This window comes from Microcaecilia unicolor, chromosome 2 (genome assembly GCF_901765095.1).
Source record: "Microcaecilia unicolor chromosome 2, aMicUni1.1, whole genome shotgun sequence".
Taxonomy (NCBI): Eukaryota; Metazoa; Chordata; class Amphibia; order Gymnophiona; family Siphonopidae; genus Microcaecilia; species Microcaecilia unicolor.
Window position 1 is genome coordinate 425,918,057 of NC_044032.1, and position 14,772 is coordinate 425,932,828.

A 14,772-nucleotide genomic window follows, 5' to 3' on the forward strand; every position below is an offset into this window, starting at 1 on the left:
GTCAAGCACCTACCACATGAAGCCTTTCCTACTACCAGACTTTGGATTACACATAGAAGCATATTCAAAATTAGTTCCATACCCTATTTGTAAAACTTGTAAAGGAGAAATTGTGTCTTATCCCATTCTTTTCTTTAGTCAATGACACTATTCGGAACCAATGGGTGTTATCCCTTCCTACCAGCAGGTGGACAGAGAAAACTCAATTTTGCCAATGACATCACAGCATAAGCAGAGGACTCCCTGGAACAATCCAATATGCATCTATGCCCAAGCAGCAGAATGTTCCTTTGTAGCACACCCATGCCCCATCAACCATTGCAGATGCAATAACAAATCAATCAAGCGAGCAAAACACCAGAGTGGTACTCACAACCCTGCATATAAAGGGAACCCGTATGGCTGCCAATCACAAAATAAATTTTTTTTTTGAAGCACTGAAAGGGAACACAGAGCCCATCCACAGGCCGAGGTCTTCCAAGAGTGGGACTTAGAACAGTGTCACCGACAAAAGAAAAGGAAATCTATTCAGGTTAAAAATCAGGATATTAATGATTGTCAGGGATTTTAAACAATGCCTACTGTTGAAAAATGGGTATTAATACTCAACTAACATTAAACAAAGATTAAAACAAAATTCCTCTGGATAGGTCTACCAATAGAGGTATTAAAAAAATCCATCTTTTAGGTTTGGCAGTCTTGATTACTTACTATGGTCAGATTAGTCTATTAACAAAAAATTCTTTAGTACTGTGAAAGCTAATATTAGAAAATTCTTTTATCTTTATCTTCATCTTTTAGTACAAGCCCTTATTTTGTCTAGGATGGACTACTGCAACATGGCATATCAAGGATGTTCTGCTTCTTTTATAAGAAGCATACAGACTATACAGAATACTGCTGTCTGTTGATCTATGCAGTTCCAAGATTTGAGAGTGTCCCCTATTTTATTGTAAACTAAACTGGTGACCAGTTTTGGCTCAAATTTAATTCAAACTACTTACAATAATTAATAAGGCTCTATATGGCCATGCAGTCTTACTTGATGACCCACATACAACTATCACATGGTTTTTGAGGGTTATTCCCTACCGCAATTAGTTTTGCTCCAATTCCTGAGTATCAAAAACATCAAACTTTTTAAACAATTATCATCCTTGGATTATCAAACTCCATCTATATTCTCACTGATGGGGTATCCCTAGCCCCCAGGCTCACTCAAAACAACAAACAGGGTCAATTGGGCCTCACAACGGTGAGGACATAACAAGAATTGGCCTACAAGAAAAACTAACAGAGTGCAGCCTGGAACAGAACAAAAATGGGCCCTAGTGGGGTTGGAGTTGGATTTCTAGACCCTCAACAAGATTCTGCAGCACCGACTGCTCCGAACCGACTGTTGTGTCAGGTATCCTGCTGAAGGCAGTAATGTGATGTGAATGTGTGGACTGACCACGTCGCAGCCTTGCAAATCTCTTCTATAGTGGCTGACTTCAAGTGGGCCACTGACGCTACCATGGCTCAAACACTATGAGCCGTGACATGACCCTCAAGAGTCAGCCCACACTGGGCATAAATGAAGGATATGCAATCTGCTAGCCAATTTGAAATGGTGCGTTTCCCGACAGCCACTGCCCTTCTGTTGGAATAAAAAAAAACAAACATTTAGGTGGACTGTCTGAATGGGCTTGTCCACTCCACACAGAAGGCCAATGCTCTTTTGCAGTCCAATGTGTGCAACTGACGTTCAGCAGGGCGGGTATGAGGACGGGAAAAAAAATGTTGGCAAGACAATTGGCTGGTTCAGGTGGAACTCCGACACCACCTTCAGCAAAACTTAGGGTGAGTGCGGAGGACTACTCTGTTATGATGAAATTTAGTATATGGAGCATGGGCTACCAAGGCTTGGAGCTCACTGACTCTACAAGCTGAAGTAACAGCCACCAAGAAAATGACCTTCCAGGTCAAGTACTTCAGATGGCAGGAATTCAGTGGCTCAAAAGGAGGTTTCATCAGCTGGGTGAGAACAACATTGAGATCCCATGACACTGGTGGAGGTTTGACAGGGGGCTTTGACAAAAGCAAACCTCTCATGAAGCAAACAACTAAAGGCTGTCACAGAGATAGGTTTACCTTCTTACACGATAATGAAAGCAATAATTGCACTAAGATGAACTCTTACGGAGTGTTGGTCTTGAGACCAGGACTCTGATACGTTATAGAAGGATCTAGGGCCTTGCCTGTCACACCAGATGGCAAACCTCCTCCATTTGAACGAATAACACCTCTTTGTGGAATCTTTCCTGGAAGCCAAGACCGGGAGACACCCCTCACAAAGACCCAAGGAAGGCGAAGTCTTACGCCACCTCACATCCAGGCTGTGAGAGCCCAAGACCTGGAGGTTGGATGGCAGAAGCGCCCCCTCCTTCTGAGGGTTGGAAAACACTCACAATCTCCACAGTTCTTCGGAGGACAACTCCAGAAGAAGAGGGAACCAGATCTGATGCGGCAGGAAGGGAGCGATCAGAATCATGGTTCCGCGATCCTGCTTGAGTTTCAGCAAAGTCTTTCCCACCAGGGGTATGGGAGGATATGCATACAGGAGGCCCTTCCTCCAATGCAGGAGAAAGGCATCCGACGCTAGTCTGCCGTGGGCCTGAAGTCTGGAACAGAACTGAGGGACCATGTGATTGGTCTCAGTGGCAAAGAGATCCAAGGGGGGTGCCTCACGCTTGGAAGATCTGACATACCACTCTCGAGCTGAGAGACCACTCGTGAGGTTGCATGATCCTGCTCAACCTGTCGGCCAGACTGTTGTTAACTCCTGCCAGATACGTGGCTTGGAGAAACATGCCATACCAGCGAGCCCAAAGCCACATCTGGACAGCTTCCTGACACAGAGGGCGAGATCTGGTGCCCCCCTGCTTGTTGATGTAATACATGGCAACCTGATTGTCTGTCTGAATTTGAATAATTTGATTGGACAGCCGATCTCTGAAAGCCTTTAGCGCGTTCCAGACCACTCACAGTTCCAGGAGATTGATCTGAAAACCGGTTTCCTGGAGGGACCAACTTCCTTGAGCGTGAAGCCCATCGACATGGGCTCCCCACCCTAGAAGGGATGCATCCCGTTGTCAGCACTTTTTGCGGTTGAGGAATTTGAAAAGGACGTTCCAAGGTCAAATTGGATCGAATTGTCCACCAATGCAGGGATTTGAGAAAATCTGTGGACAGTAGGATAACATCTTCTAGATCCCCCGCAGCTTGAAACCACTGGGAATCTAGGGTACATTGGGCTGATCTCATGTGAAGACGGGCCATGGGAGTCACATGAATTGTGGAGGCCATATGGCCCAACAATCTCAACACCTGACGAGCTGTGATCTGCTGAGACGCTCGTACCCAGGAAACGAGGGACAGAAGATTGTCTGTCCTGGCCTCAGGGAGGTAGGCATGAGCAGTCTGTGAATCCAGCAGAGCTCCTATAAATTCTAGTCTTTGGACTGGGAGAAGGTGGAACTTTGGATAATTTATCACAAACCCTAGTAGCTCCAGGAGTTGAATAGTCACCTGCATGGACTGTAGAGCTCCTGCCTCCGAGGTGTTCTTTACCAGCCAATCGTCGAGATAAGGGAACACATGCACTCCCAGTCTGCGGAAAGACGCCACCACTACCGCCAGGCATTTCGTGAATACTCTGGGTGCAGAGGCGAGACCGAATGGAAGCACACAGTACTGAAAGTGCCGTGTCCCCAGCCAGAACCAAAGATACTGTCTGTGAGCTGGCAGTATCGGGATGCGAGTATAAGCATCCTTTAAGTCCAGAGAGCATAGCCAATCGTTTTTCTGAATCATGGGAAGAAGGGTGCCCAGGGAAAGCATCCTGAACTTTTCTCAGACCAGATATGGGTAACGGAATTCAAACATGCGTGGGATAAACATAAAGGAATCCTGTTCAAAAGAAATGGATCCTTAGGAGCTTAGCAAAGATTGGGTGGCAGAGCTGGTGGTGGGAGGCGGGGCTGGCGGTTGGGAGGTGGGGATAGTGCTGGGCAGACTTATACGGTCTGTGCCAGAGGTGGGAAGTGGGGCTGGTGGTTGGGAGGAGGGGATGGTGCTGGGCAGACTTGTACGGTCTGTGCCCTGAAAATGACAGTTACAAATCAAAGGTAAGATATACACAAAAAGTAGCACATATGAGTTTGTCTTGTTGGGCAGACTGGATGGACCGTGCAGGTCTTTTTCTGCCGTCATCTACTATGTTAATATGTACATTTGTTCAGGGCCCTTAGGTCTAGGATGGGACGCATCCCCCCTGTTTTCTTTTCCACAAGGAAGTACCTGGAATAGAATCCCAGCCCTTCCTGCCCCAGTGGCACGGGCTCGACCGCATTGGCGCTGAGAAGGGCGGAGAGTTCCTCTGCAAGTACCTGCTTGTGCTGGAAGCTGAAGGACTGAGCTCCCGGTGGACAATTTGGAGGTCTGGAGGTCAAATTGAGGGAGTATCCTAGCCGGACTATTTGAAGAACCCACTGGTCGGAGGTTACAAGAGGCCACCTTTAGTGAAACAATTTTAACCTCCCTCTCGACTGGCAGATTGTCCAGCATGGACACCTTGATGTCGGCTATGCTCTGCTGGAGCCAGTCAAAAGCCCGTCCCTTGCTTTTGCTGGGGAGCTGCTGGGGCCTGTTGAGGTGCACGCTGTTGACGGGAACGAGTGCGCTGGGGTTTGGCCTGGGCAACATGCTGGCGAGAGGAAGGATTGTACCTAAGCTTAGTAGAATAGGGAACAGTCCTCCATCCCCCATAAAAATGTCTACCTGATGAGATAGATGCTGAAGGCGTCCGGTGGGAGAGCTTATCGAATGCGGTGTACCGCTGGTGGAGCTGTTCTACCACCTGTTTGATGCACTCACCAAAAATATTATCCCCCCCCGGCAAGGAGCATCCGCAATCCGCTGCTGGACCCTATTCTCCAGGTCAGAGGCACGCAGCCATGAGAGTCTGCACATCACTATACCCTGAGCAGCAGCCCTGGACGCTACATCAAAAGTATCGTAGGCACCCCTGGACAGGAATTTCCTACACGCCTTTAGCTGCCTGACCACCTCCTGAAAAGGCTTGGCCTGCTCCGACGGGAGCTTATCGACCAAGTCCACCAGCTGCCGCACATTGTTCCGCATGTGGATGCTCGTGTAGAGCTGGTAGGATTGGATCTTGGACACGAGCATAGCAGAATGGTAGGCCTTCCTCCCAAAAGAGTCCAGAGTCTTAGATTCACGCCCCGGGGGCGCCAAGGCGTAAGCTCTACTACTCTTGGCTTTCTTGAGAGCAGAGTCCACAACTCCAGAATCATGAGGCAACTGGGTGCTCATCAACTCGGGATCCCCATAGACTCAATACTGGGACTCAACCTTCTTGGGAATGTGGGGGTTACTTAAGTGTTTCGCCCAGTTCGCCATCAATGTCTGCTTGAGGACATTATGAAGGGGAACAGTGGACGATTCCTTAGGTGGCGAAGGATAGTCCAGGACCTCGAACATCTCAGCCCTGGGCTCATCCTCAGTAACCACTGGGAAGGGGATGGCCGTAGACATCTCCCGGACAAAGGAGGAGAAAGACAGACTCTCAGGGGGAGAAAGCTCTCTCTCAGGTGAAGGAGAGGGATTGGAAGGAAGACCACAAGACTCCTCGTCAGAGAAGTACCTGGTGTCTTCCTCCGCCTTCCACGAGGCCTCACCGTCGGTAGACACAAGTTCATGAACTTCAGTCCGAAGCCGAGCCAGTGTCGATGCCGAGGAACTTTATCCTCTACAGCGGTGCCGAGAAGACTCCCGTGTCGGCGGCGACGAAGCTCCCTCCAGCGACGTCGGCAGGGAGTCCTCCTGGGTGGCAGCCGACGCCGGTGCCGCAAGCGGTACAGGCGTCACAGTCCGCACCACGGGCGGAGAGCCAACTGCTGCATCTCTCGACGATACCGCCAGCGCAAGCACCAGCGGTACCAGAGCAGAAGGTCGCAGCAGCCCTTCCAGAATCTCTCGAAGTATGGCTCTGAGGCGCTCGTCCAGAGTGGCTGTCGAGCAAGGCAGTGGGGCCGGTACCGGCGATTAGCCGAGAACCTGTCTGGGGCACAGAGGCGATCCCTGCCTGTCCGGAGCAGAGTGCATTGACACCTCTTGTATGGAGGGCGAGCAGTCCTCCCGGCGTCAACGCTTCACGGGTACCGAATCCATCGGTGACCCGGAGCTCTCGGGACCGCGATGGGAAGGTGACCAATGACGGTGCTTCTTCACCTTCGCGCTAAGCACGACATCTGTACCGAAGAGGAAGACGTGGAATCCAAACATCTCCTCTGGGCCGGGTCCAAAGGTGGTCGGTCCCAGGGGGCCTGCACCGCAGGAGCCTCGATGCAGGTGGAGACCCACTCGATGGATCACTGCTACCAGCGTGGGATCTCATGGCACAGCCATCAACTGAGCTCCGGACGTCGATGCTCCCTCCGATGCCAACATCGATACCGGCGATGACCTCGGTAACTTGCTGGCTCCGCGAAGGATCCGGATGAGGCTCCGAACAGGATGTTCCACTGAGCAATCTCGCCGCCTGGGTCCTCTTTTTTAGTTGGAGGCACAACGTACAGGCGTCCGGGCGATGACCAGCCCAGAGACACTGAAGACACGATACGTGTCTTATCAGTTAGCGAGATCGTCCGGTGACACCGCGTGCACTTCTTGAGGCCGCTGGCAGGCTTCGAGGTCATGGGCGGAAAAATCACACCGGCGAGGTCAAAAGCGATGATGCCGAAAAAGGGGCACCAAAAAAAGGGAAAAGACCCGGACGGGCAGCGAAACAGGCCGCGCACGGAAAAGAAAGGAAACTTACGCGGGAAAACTTCGAAGAAGTACTGGAAAACAAACACCTTTTTTTTTTTTTTTTTAAACACACGAGAGGAGAAACAAAGAAGAAGCCAAAAAGGCACTAGAACGCGACGGGGGCCTCTCTGGGGCCGCGAACGAGCGATACACGTCCGTTCTGACCGCAGAAAAAGAGAGACTGAGGAGCACGATGGGAGCGGGCGGGAAGACGGTTGCACATGCGCGATGCATGTGGATCTCACGAGAGCTAGCAAACTTCTGTTGCTAGGAAGACTTTCCAATCCTGGGGCTGCCGTGGACGTCACCCATCAGTGAGAATAAGCAGCCTGCTTGTCCTCGGAGAATCTAGGCTCTCAACATTCAAGTTGTAAGGGCCAGAGACTAAATGTTGGGATGCAGAAGGGACCCTTTGGTTTGCGTGATGAGGTTCGGTAACCCTCAATCTCCATGATTCTTTAGAGAATAATGTCAGAAGGAAGAGGGAACCAATCTGCCAAGGCCAGTAAGGCACGATCAAGATCATGGTCTTGCCTGAGTTACAGCAAAGTCTTCCCCACAAGAGGATCTTGGAGAATAGGCATACAGAAGTCCTGTCCCCCATGAAGGAGGAAGGCATCTGACGCTAGTCTGTCGGGGGCCTAAAGCCTGGAACAGAACTGAGGCACTTTGTGATTCATGTGAGTGACAAAGAGACCCACTGAGGAGGTGCCCATGCTCGGAAGAATTTGCATCAATGGCCATGTTTAGAGACCACTTATGTGGTTGCAAAATACTGCTCAGCCTGTGGTCAGACTGTTTTTGCCCACCAGATTAAGTGGCTCAAAGGAAAATACCATGCCGTTGAGCCAGGCACCACATCCGGACAGCCTCATGACACAGAGCGTGTGATCCGGTGTCCTCCTGCTTGTTGGTGTAATTCAAAGGGACAATCAGGTTGCGTGTACGAGTACAATTTGGTGAGACAGTCTATCTCTGAAGCCTTTAGAGAGTTCCAGATCGCCCAGAGCTCCATAAGATAGGATTTCCAGATCAGTTCCTGGGCAGACCAAGCACCCTGAGTGTGAAGCCCATCTACATGAGCTCCCAATTCAGGAGAGATGCTTCTGTCTCAGCACCTTTTGTGGCTGAGAAATTTGAAATGGAAGTCAGAGAGTCAAATTGGATCAATGGTCCACAACAGAAGAGAGCAAAAAAGCTCTGGGGACACTCAATGACATCTTCCAGAATTCCCATGGCTTTGCACTAATGAGAAACCAGGGTCCATTGGGCTGATCTGATGTGAAGGAGGGTCATGTGGTTACATACACTGTAGACACCATGTGGCCCAACAAACTCAATATTTGCAGAGCTGTGACCTGCTGGAAGGCTCAAACCTGAGAAGCCAGTGCTACTAGAGTGTCTGCTCTCGGCTCTGGGAGAAAGGCTCTGTCTGTGTATCAAGCAGGGATCCAATGAATTCCAGTTGCTGAGTAGGGCAAAGACTTGGGGTAGTTTAAACTTAACCCTAGTAGCTTGGGCACTTGAATATTCCTTTGCATGGACTCCAGAGCCCCATCCACAGACATGCTCTTCACCAGCCAATTGTTGAGATAAGGGAACACAGACTCCCAGTCTGCACAGCGACGCTGCAACTTCCAATAGCCATTTCCTTTACAAAAGAGGGAAAAGAAAGGCTCTCCGGAGATTTTCTCCTTTCAAGTAGAGGGGAGGTTCAGAGGGGATGCCTTGAACTCATCCTCCGAAAAGTACCGTGGATCCTCCCCTCATGGGATGATTGAGACTGAGCCTGCCTCAACTTGGAGGAACCATGTCCTCAAGAAGGGCGCCTTGGAGTCGACTCATAAGTACATAAGTATTGCCACACTGGGAAAGACCAAAGGTCCATCAAGCCCAGTATCTGTTTCCAACAGTGGCCAATCCAGGTCACAACTACCTGGTAAAATCCCAGAAAAGCTCAATACATTTTATGATGCTTATCCCAGAAATAAGCAGTGGATATTCCCAAGTCAATTTAATAATGGTCTATAGACTTTTCCTTTAGGAAGCTGTCCAGACCCTTTTTAAACCCCGCTAACTGCCTTTACCACATTCTCTGGCAACGAATTCTAGAGTTTAATTACACGTCAAGTGAAAAGATAAATTTCTCCAATTCGTATTAAATTTACTACATTGTATATTCATCACATGCCCCCTAGTCCTAGTATTCTTGGAAAGAGTAAACAAAGGATTCACGTCCACCTGCTCCACTCCACTCATTATTTTATAGACCTCTATCATATCTTCCCTCAGCTGTCTCTTCTCTAAGCTGAAGAGCCCTTAACGCTTCAGCCTTCCCTCATAGGGAAGTCATCCCATCCCCTTTATCATTTTTGTCGCCCTTCTCTGTACCTTTTCTAATTCAACTATATCTTTTTTGATATGCGGTGACAAGAATTGAACACAATATTCGAGGTGCGGTCACACCATGGACCAATACAAAGATATTATAACATCCTCACTTTTGTTTTACATTCCTTTCCTAATAATACCTAACATTCTATTTGCTTTCTTAGCCTCTGCTGCACACTGAGCAGCGCATTTCAACGTATGAACAATGACACCGAGATACCTTTCTTGGTCGGTGACTCCTAACGTGGAACCTTGCATTACGTAGCTATAATTCGGGTTCCTCTTTCCCACATGCATCACTTTGCACTTGCTCACATTAAATGTCATCTGCCATTTAGATGCCCACTCTCCCAGTCTCGTAAGGTCCTCTTGTAATTTTTCACAATCCTCTCGTGATTTAACAACTTTGAATAACTTTGTATCAGCAGCAAATTTTATTACCTCTCTAATTAGCGATGAGAGTAAACCATTTATGATATGTTAAAAAGCAGCAGCCCCAGCACAGACTCCTGAGGAACCCCACTATCTACATTTCTCCATTGAGAATACTGACCATTTAACCCTACTCTCTGTTTTCTAGCCTTTAACCAGTTTCTAATCCACAATAGGACACTACCTCATATCCCATGACTCTCCAATTTCCTCTGGGGTCTTTTATGAGGCACTTTCCAAATGCCTTTTGAAAATCTAGATACACAGTATCAATCGGCTCACCTTTATCAACATGTTTGTTCACCTCTTCAAAGAAATGTAACAGATTGGTGAGGCAAGATTTCCCTTCACTAAATCCACGTTGGTTTTGTCTCATTAATCCATGCTTTTGAATATGCTCTGTAATTTTGCCGTTTATTATAGCCTCTACCATTTTGCCCAGCAGCGACATCAGACTCACCGGTCCCCTCTGGAGCCATTTTAAATAGCGACGTTATATGGGCTACCCTCCAATCTTCCAGTACCACACTCGATTTTAAAGATAATTTACATATTACTAACAATAGTTCCGCCAGTTCGTTTTTCAATTCTATCAGTACTCTGGGATGAATACCATCCGGTCCAGGAGATTTGCTACTCTTCAATTTGTCAAATTGCCCCATTACATCCTCTAGGTTTATATAGAGATTTCATTCAGTTCCTCCAACTCAGCTTCGAATACCATTTCTGGCACCGGTATCACTCCCAAATCTTCCTCGGTAAAGACAGAAGCAAAGAATTCATTAGTCTCTCCGCTATGGCTTTGTCTTACTAGATCGCCCCTTTTACCCCTCGGTCATCTTACAGTCCAACCGATTCTTTTGCCGGCTTCCTGCTTTTAGTATACCTAAAAATAATTGTGTGTTTTTGCCTCCAACGCAATCATTTTTTCAAAGTCCCTCTTTGCCTTCCTTATCAGTGCTTTGCATTTGACTTGACACTCCTTATGCTGTTTCTTGTTATTTTCAGTCGGTGCCTGCTTCCATTTTCTTAAGGATTTTCTTTTAGCTCTAATAGCTTCCTTCACCCCATGTTATAACCACACAGGCTGTCGTTTGGTCTTCCTCCCTCCTTTTTTTAATACATGGAATATATTTGACCTGGGCTTCCAGGATGGTATTTTTGAACAGCATCCTCGCCTGATGCAAATTTTTGATCCTCGCAGCTGCTTCTCTAAGTTTTTTTTTTTTCACCATTCTCATTTTATCATAGTCTCCTTTTTGAAAGTTAAATGTTAATGTATTGGATATCCTGTGTATACTTACTCCAAAGCTAATATCAAATCTGGTAATATTATGATCACTGTTATCAAGCAGCCCCATCACCATTACCTTCCGCACCAGATCATGCGCTCCACCAAGGACTAGTCTAGAAGTTTTCCTTCTCTTGTCGGCTCCTGTACCAGCTGCTCCATAAAGCAAACCTTGATTTCGTCAAGGAATTTTACCTCCCTAGAATGCCCCGATGTTACATTTACCCAGTCAATATCGGGGTAATTGAAATCACCCATTATTATGGTGTTGTCCAGTTTGTTAGCTTCCCTAATTTCCGATAACATTTCTACATCCGTCTGTTCATTCTGGCCATGTGGATGGTAGTACACTCCTATCACTATCCTTTTCCCCTTTACACATGGAATTTCAATCTATAGGGATTCCGAGATGTTTTGTTTCCTGTAGAGTTTTCAATCTATTTGATTCAAGGCCTTCCTTAACATACAATGCTACCCCTCCACCAATTCGATCCACCCTATCACTACAATATAATTTGTACCCCGGTATGAATGTGTCCCACTGGTTATCCTCCTTCCACCAGGTCTCAGAGATTCCTATCATATCTAATTTTATTTATTTAGTGCAATATATTCTAACTCTCCCATCTTATTTCTAAGGCTTCTGGCATTTGCAATAGACATCTCAGACTATGTTTGTTGTTCCTATTTACATCATGCTCAGTACTTGACTGTATTAAATTGCAATCTTTTGTTTGATTTTTATTTAAGGATACCTGATCTAATATGGTCTCTTTTGCAACCTCACTATCAGGATACCCTATCCCCCGTTTTGGTGATATCTTTAAAAGATACCTTATTCCGAACCATGCGCTATTGGGCGACCATCAGCCTTCTCCCAGTAGGCCTTCCCGCCTTGACTCCCGAGATGCTTCCTCTACCGACATCGAGGGAGTGCCAGACTGGGTGGTATTTGACACTGGGGCCGCACACAATACCGGCATCAGAGGCCACACCGCAGGCCGAGAGCCAAGCAGGGCTGAAACGGGAGGCAGAGTACACACAAACACCGATGCACACCGTTGCAAAAAGGCCATCTAGCAGCTTGGGAAGCAAGGCCCAGATACGCTCATTGAGGGCCAACACCGGGAAAGGCTGAGTTGCCGGCTCCAAGACGGCTGCAGAACCACTGGGGTCAAGATGGTCCTGGCCGCTGGGAGACCAACACATTGGCACATCCTGAATAGAGGGGGAGTGGTTCTCCCATCACCGACGCTTCTTGGGTGCCGAATCCCTCTAAGTCCTGGAGCTCCTGGCATCATGTGTTGAGGATGATCGATGCTAATGCTTCTTGGCCTTCACCCAAAATCGAGGCTCCTCAGTGCCAACGAGGACGACACTGAATCCTCACTTCACCTTGGGGTTGGGTTGATGCTGGATGATCCCGAGAGTCCTGCACAGTAGTAGGCATCGAAACAGGTGGATACCCATTCAATGCAACACTGCTCCCAGTGTCAAACTGGTGTAGCAAAAGACCAAAGACTTAACCACTTAATCAACTGTACCAACGCTCCCAATGCAGCACTCAATGTCAATGCCGACGCCACTAACCTTGATGCCGATGCATCGGACCGGGCTCAAAAACTTCTCTCACATTGAGCCTCTCTAGCAACCTGGGTCCACTTCTTCATCCAAAGAAAGAGAACACCATTAGCAGGGCTATGGTCAGGCCCTAAACACTGCAGACACCATGAATGGGTGTCCTTGCCAGAGATGGTCCAATTGCACTGGGTACAGTGCTTGAAGCCACTGCGAACTTGAGTGGATATGGACGTAAAAACCTCCGCAGCCAAACAAAGCAATGGTGCCAGAAAAAGGGGCGAGGCACCAGTAAAAAGAAAAGGAAAAACCCGGCTGAAGTGAAGGCCTAAATGTGGCCTTATGATGCAGAAAATAAAGGAAACTTGAAACTGGGGAAAAAAGGAAAACTAAAAAGGAAGAGGAAAAATGGAAACCCAAACACAGGCACAGCAAAAAACAGCTGAAAAACATGCCGAAAGACGCCAAAAGCTCTTTACAGACCGGACTGAGAAGTGCAGCCACTCCTCACAGCAGCAGAAAAAGAACTGTGGTAACCGAGCTCTCATAGCAGGCAGAAAGGCACTCGCGTATGCACGATGGAGCAACTCTTGTGCTCCACTAAGCTCTGTTTAAGCTTGTTAAAAGTTCCGGACCGGGCAACGTAGGATTGTGTTATCCAGTTGTGAGAATTATGACCTGCTTTTCCTCGGAGAATGGTACATTCTGCAACTGAAGTTTGCATAGTGTTTGAAATGGAATTAAATGTTAGTACATAGGAAAGTTAACCATGCAAATGATATGGCTGTAAAGCTGTTACATGTATCAGAAAAATTAAATGGGTTATGTAGATGTCCCTGCTTAGTACTACAAAATCTTCCAACACACCATGTAAAACCTACATATATTCAAGAATATTTGTTATAATGAACTCACCAGATGAGATACCATAAATGATCCCTCAATGTTTTCTGCGTTTCCCGGATCTGTCCTCTCTCTACTTTCTATAATCTGAACAGAGAAAGAATTTTAAATTATCTATACACCAACAACAACAAAAACCCTAAAGAATAAAGACAATGATTTATCACTTACCATTCTAAAAATTGTATGAGAACGACTACTGCGTTCATTCATTTTCGTTTCCCCATAATGTCTGTTTTCTAAAAGAAAAAAAGTCCAAAAACAAAAAAAAATACCAGTTTTTAATCAAGCAATTTAGCTTCTAAAAGTTTGGCTGGCACACAATTTTTAGACACTATGGGGCTCATTTTCAAAGCACTTAGACTTACAAAGTTCCATAGGTTACTGTGGAACGTTGTAAGTCTAAGTGCTTTGAAAATACACCTCCACATTAAAAAAAAGTGATTGTTCGAGGGCCAGTCTATCCATATATACATGGAAAGAGCCATGCATGCTCAGAACTTTCCATCCCAATTCCATTAGATGACATCACCCTCGTTTGCCCAATTCAAGCTTGCTAGTCAATGGAGAACAATGTTACATTTACTGGAGGAATATGCAGTCGAAATCAAGATTTAATGACAGTAGACGGCACATCAAAAAACTGAAGCTGTTCCCCCAGCAGCCGCCATCTTGGTAAGTCCAAAACAAAAACTATCAGCTGCTGCATCCATTTTGTCATTGTGCATTGTTATAACTCAGTTATATTTTGAAACATGCTAGCTTGTGCAACATAGGGATGTACACAGAGGAATTACATATATGAAGCTTTCAAACAAATAAAACAGCTGTCAGAGCACAAGGAGCAGTGAAAGGCTTCCAGAGGGTTCTGTGTACGAGACAATGAGCAGAGCCGAGGAGAGAAAGGAAGGCAGAAACTTGCCGGCCAATATTCAACCCACACACAAGTGATTTAACTGGGTAGGAGCCTTTGAATAGGGCGATTGGAGTCTAATCGCATCAGACAGACAGGAAGGAATGCTTATTATGTGCAAGATGCTAAATGTTAGAAGGGAACCAATTTTGTAACTTGCATAAGTGCATCAACTTTTTATACAACTTGCAATTCATGTTCTCTAATAAATGTCTTTTTGAGATGTTTTTTTTTTTTTTTGCATATAGCGCAGCACTGAAATAGTCAATACAGCATTTAAAATAAAAAATTTTAAAAAGCTGTGGAACACTGACAAAAAAACATTAATACTCCCCCCTTCACAGACCCCTCGAAAAACTTCCCAAACACCTACACTCCCCCCCCCCCCCCC

The 14,772-nt window shown here is 46.7% G+C and overlaps 1 protein-coding gene across 1 annotated transcript in view; it reads right to left on the reverse strand.

Annotated features, from left to right (window-relative positions):
• CENPE (centromere protein E) overlaps positions 1–14,772 on the reverse strand; it is a 466,760-nt gene that overhangs the window by 407,605 nt on the left and 44,383 nt on the right. Inside the window, 2 exon segments of the mRNA XM_030192156.1 lie at positions 13,481–13,555; positions 13,640–13,707. Of these exon segments, the coding sequence (XP_030048016.1) occupies positions 13,481–13,555; positions 13,640–13,707 (143 nt within the window).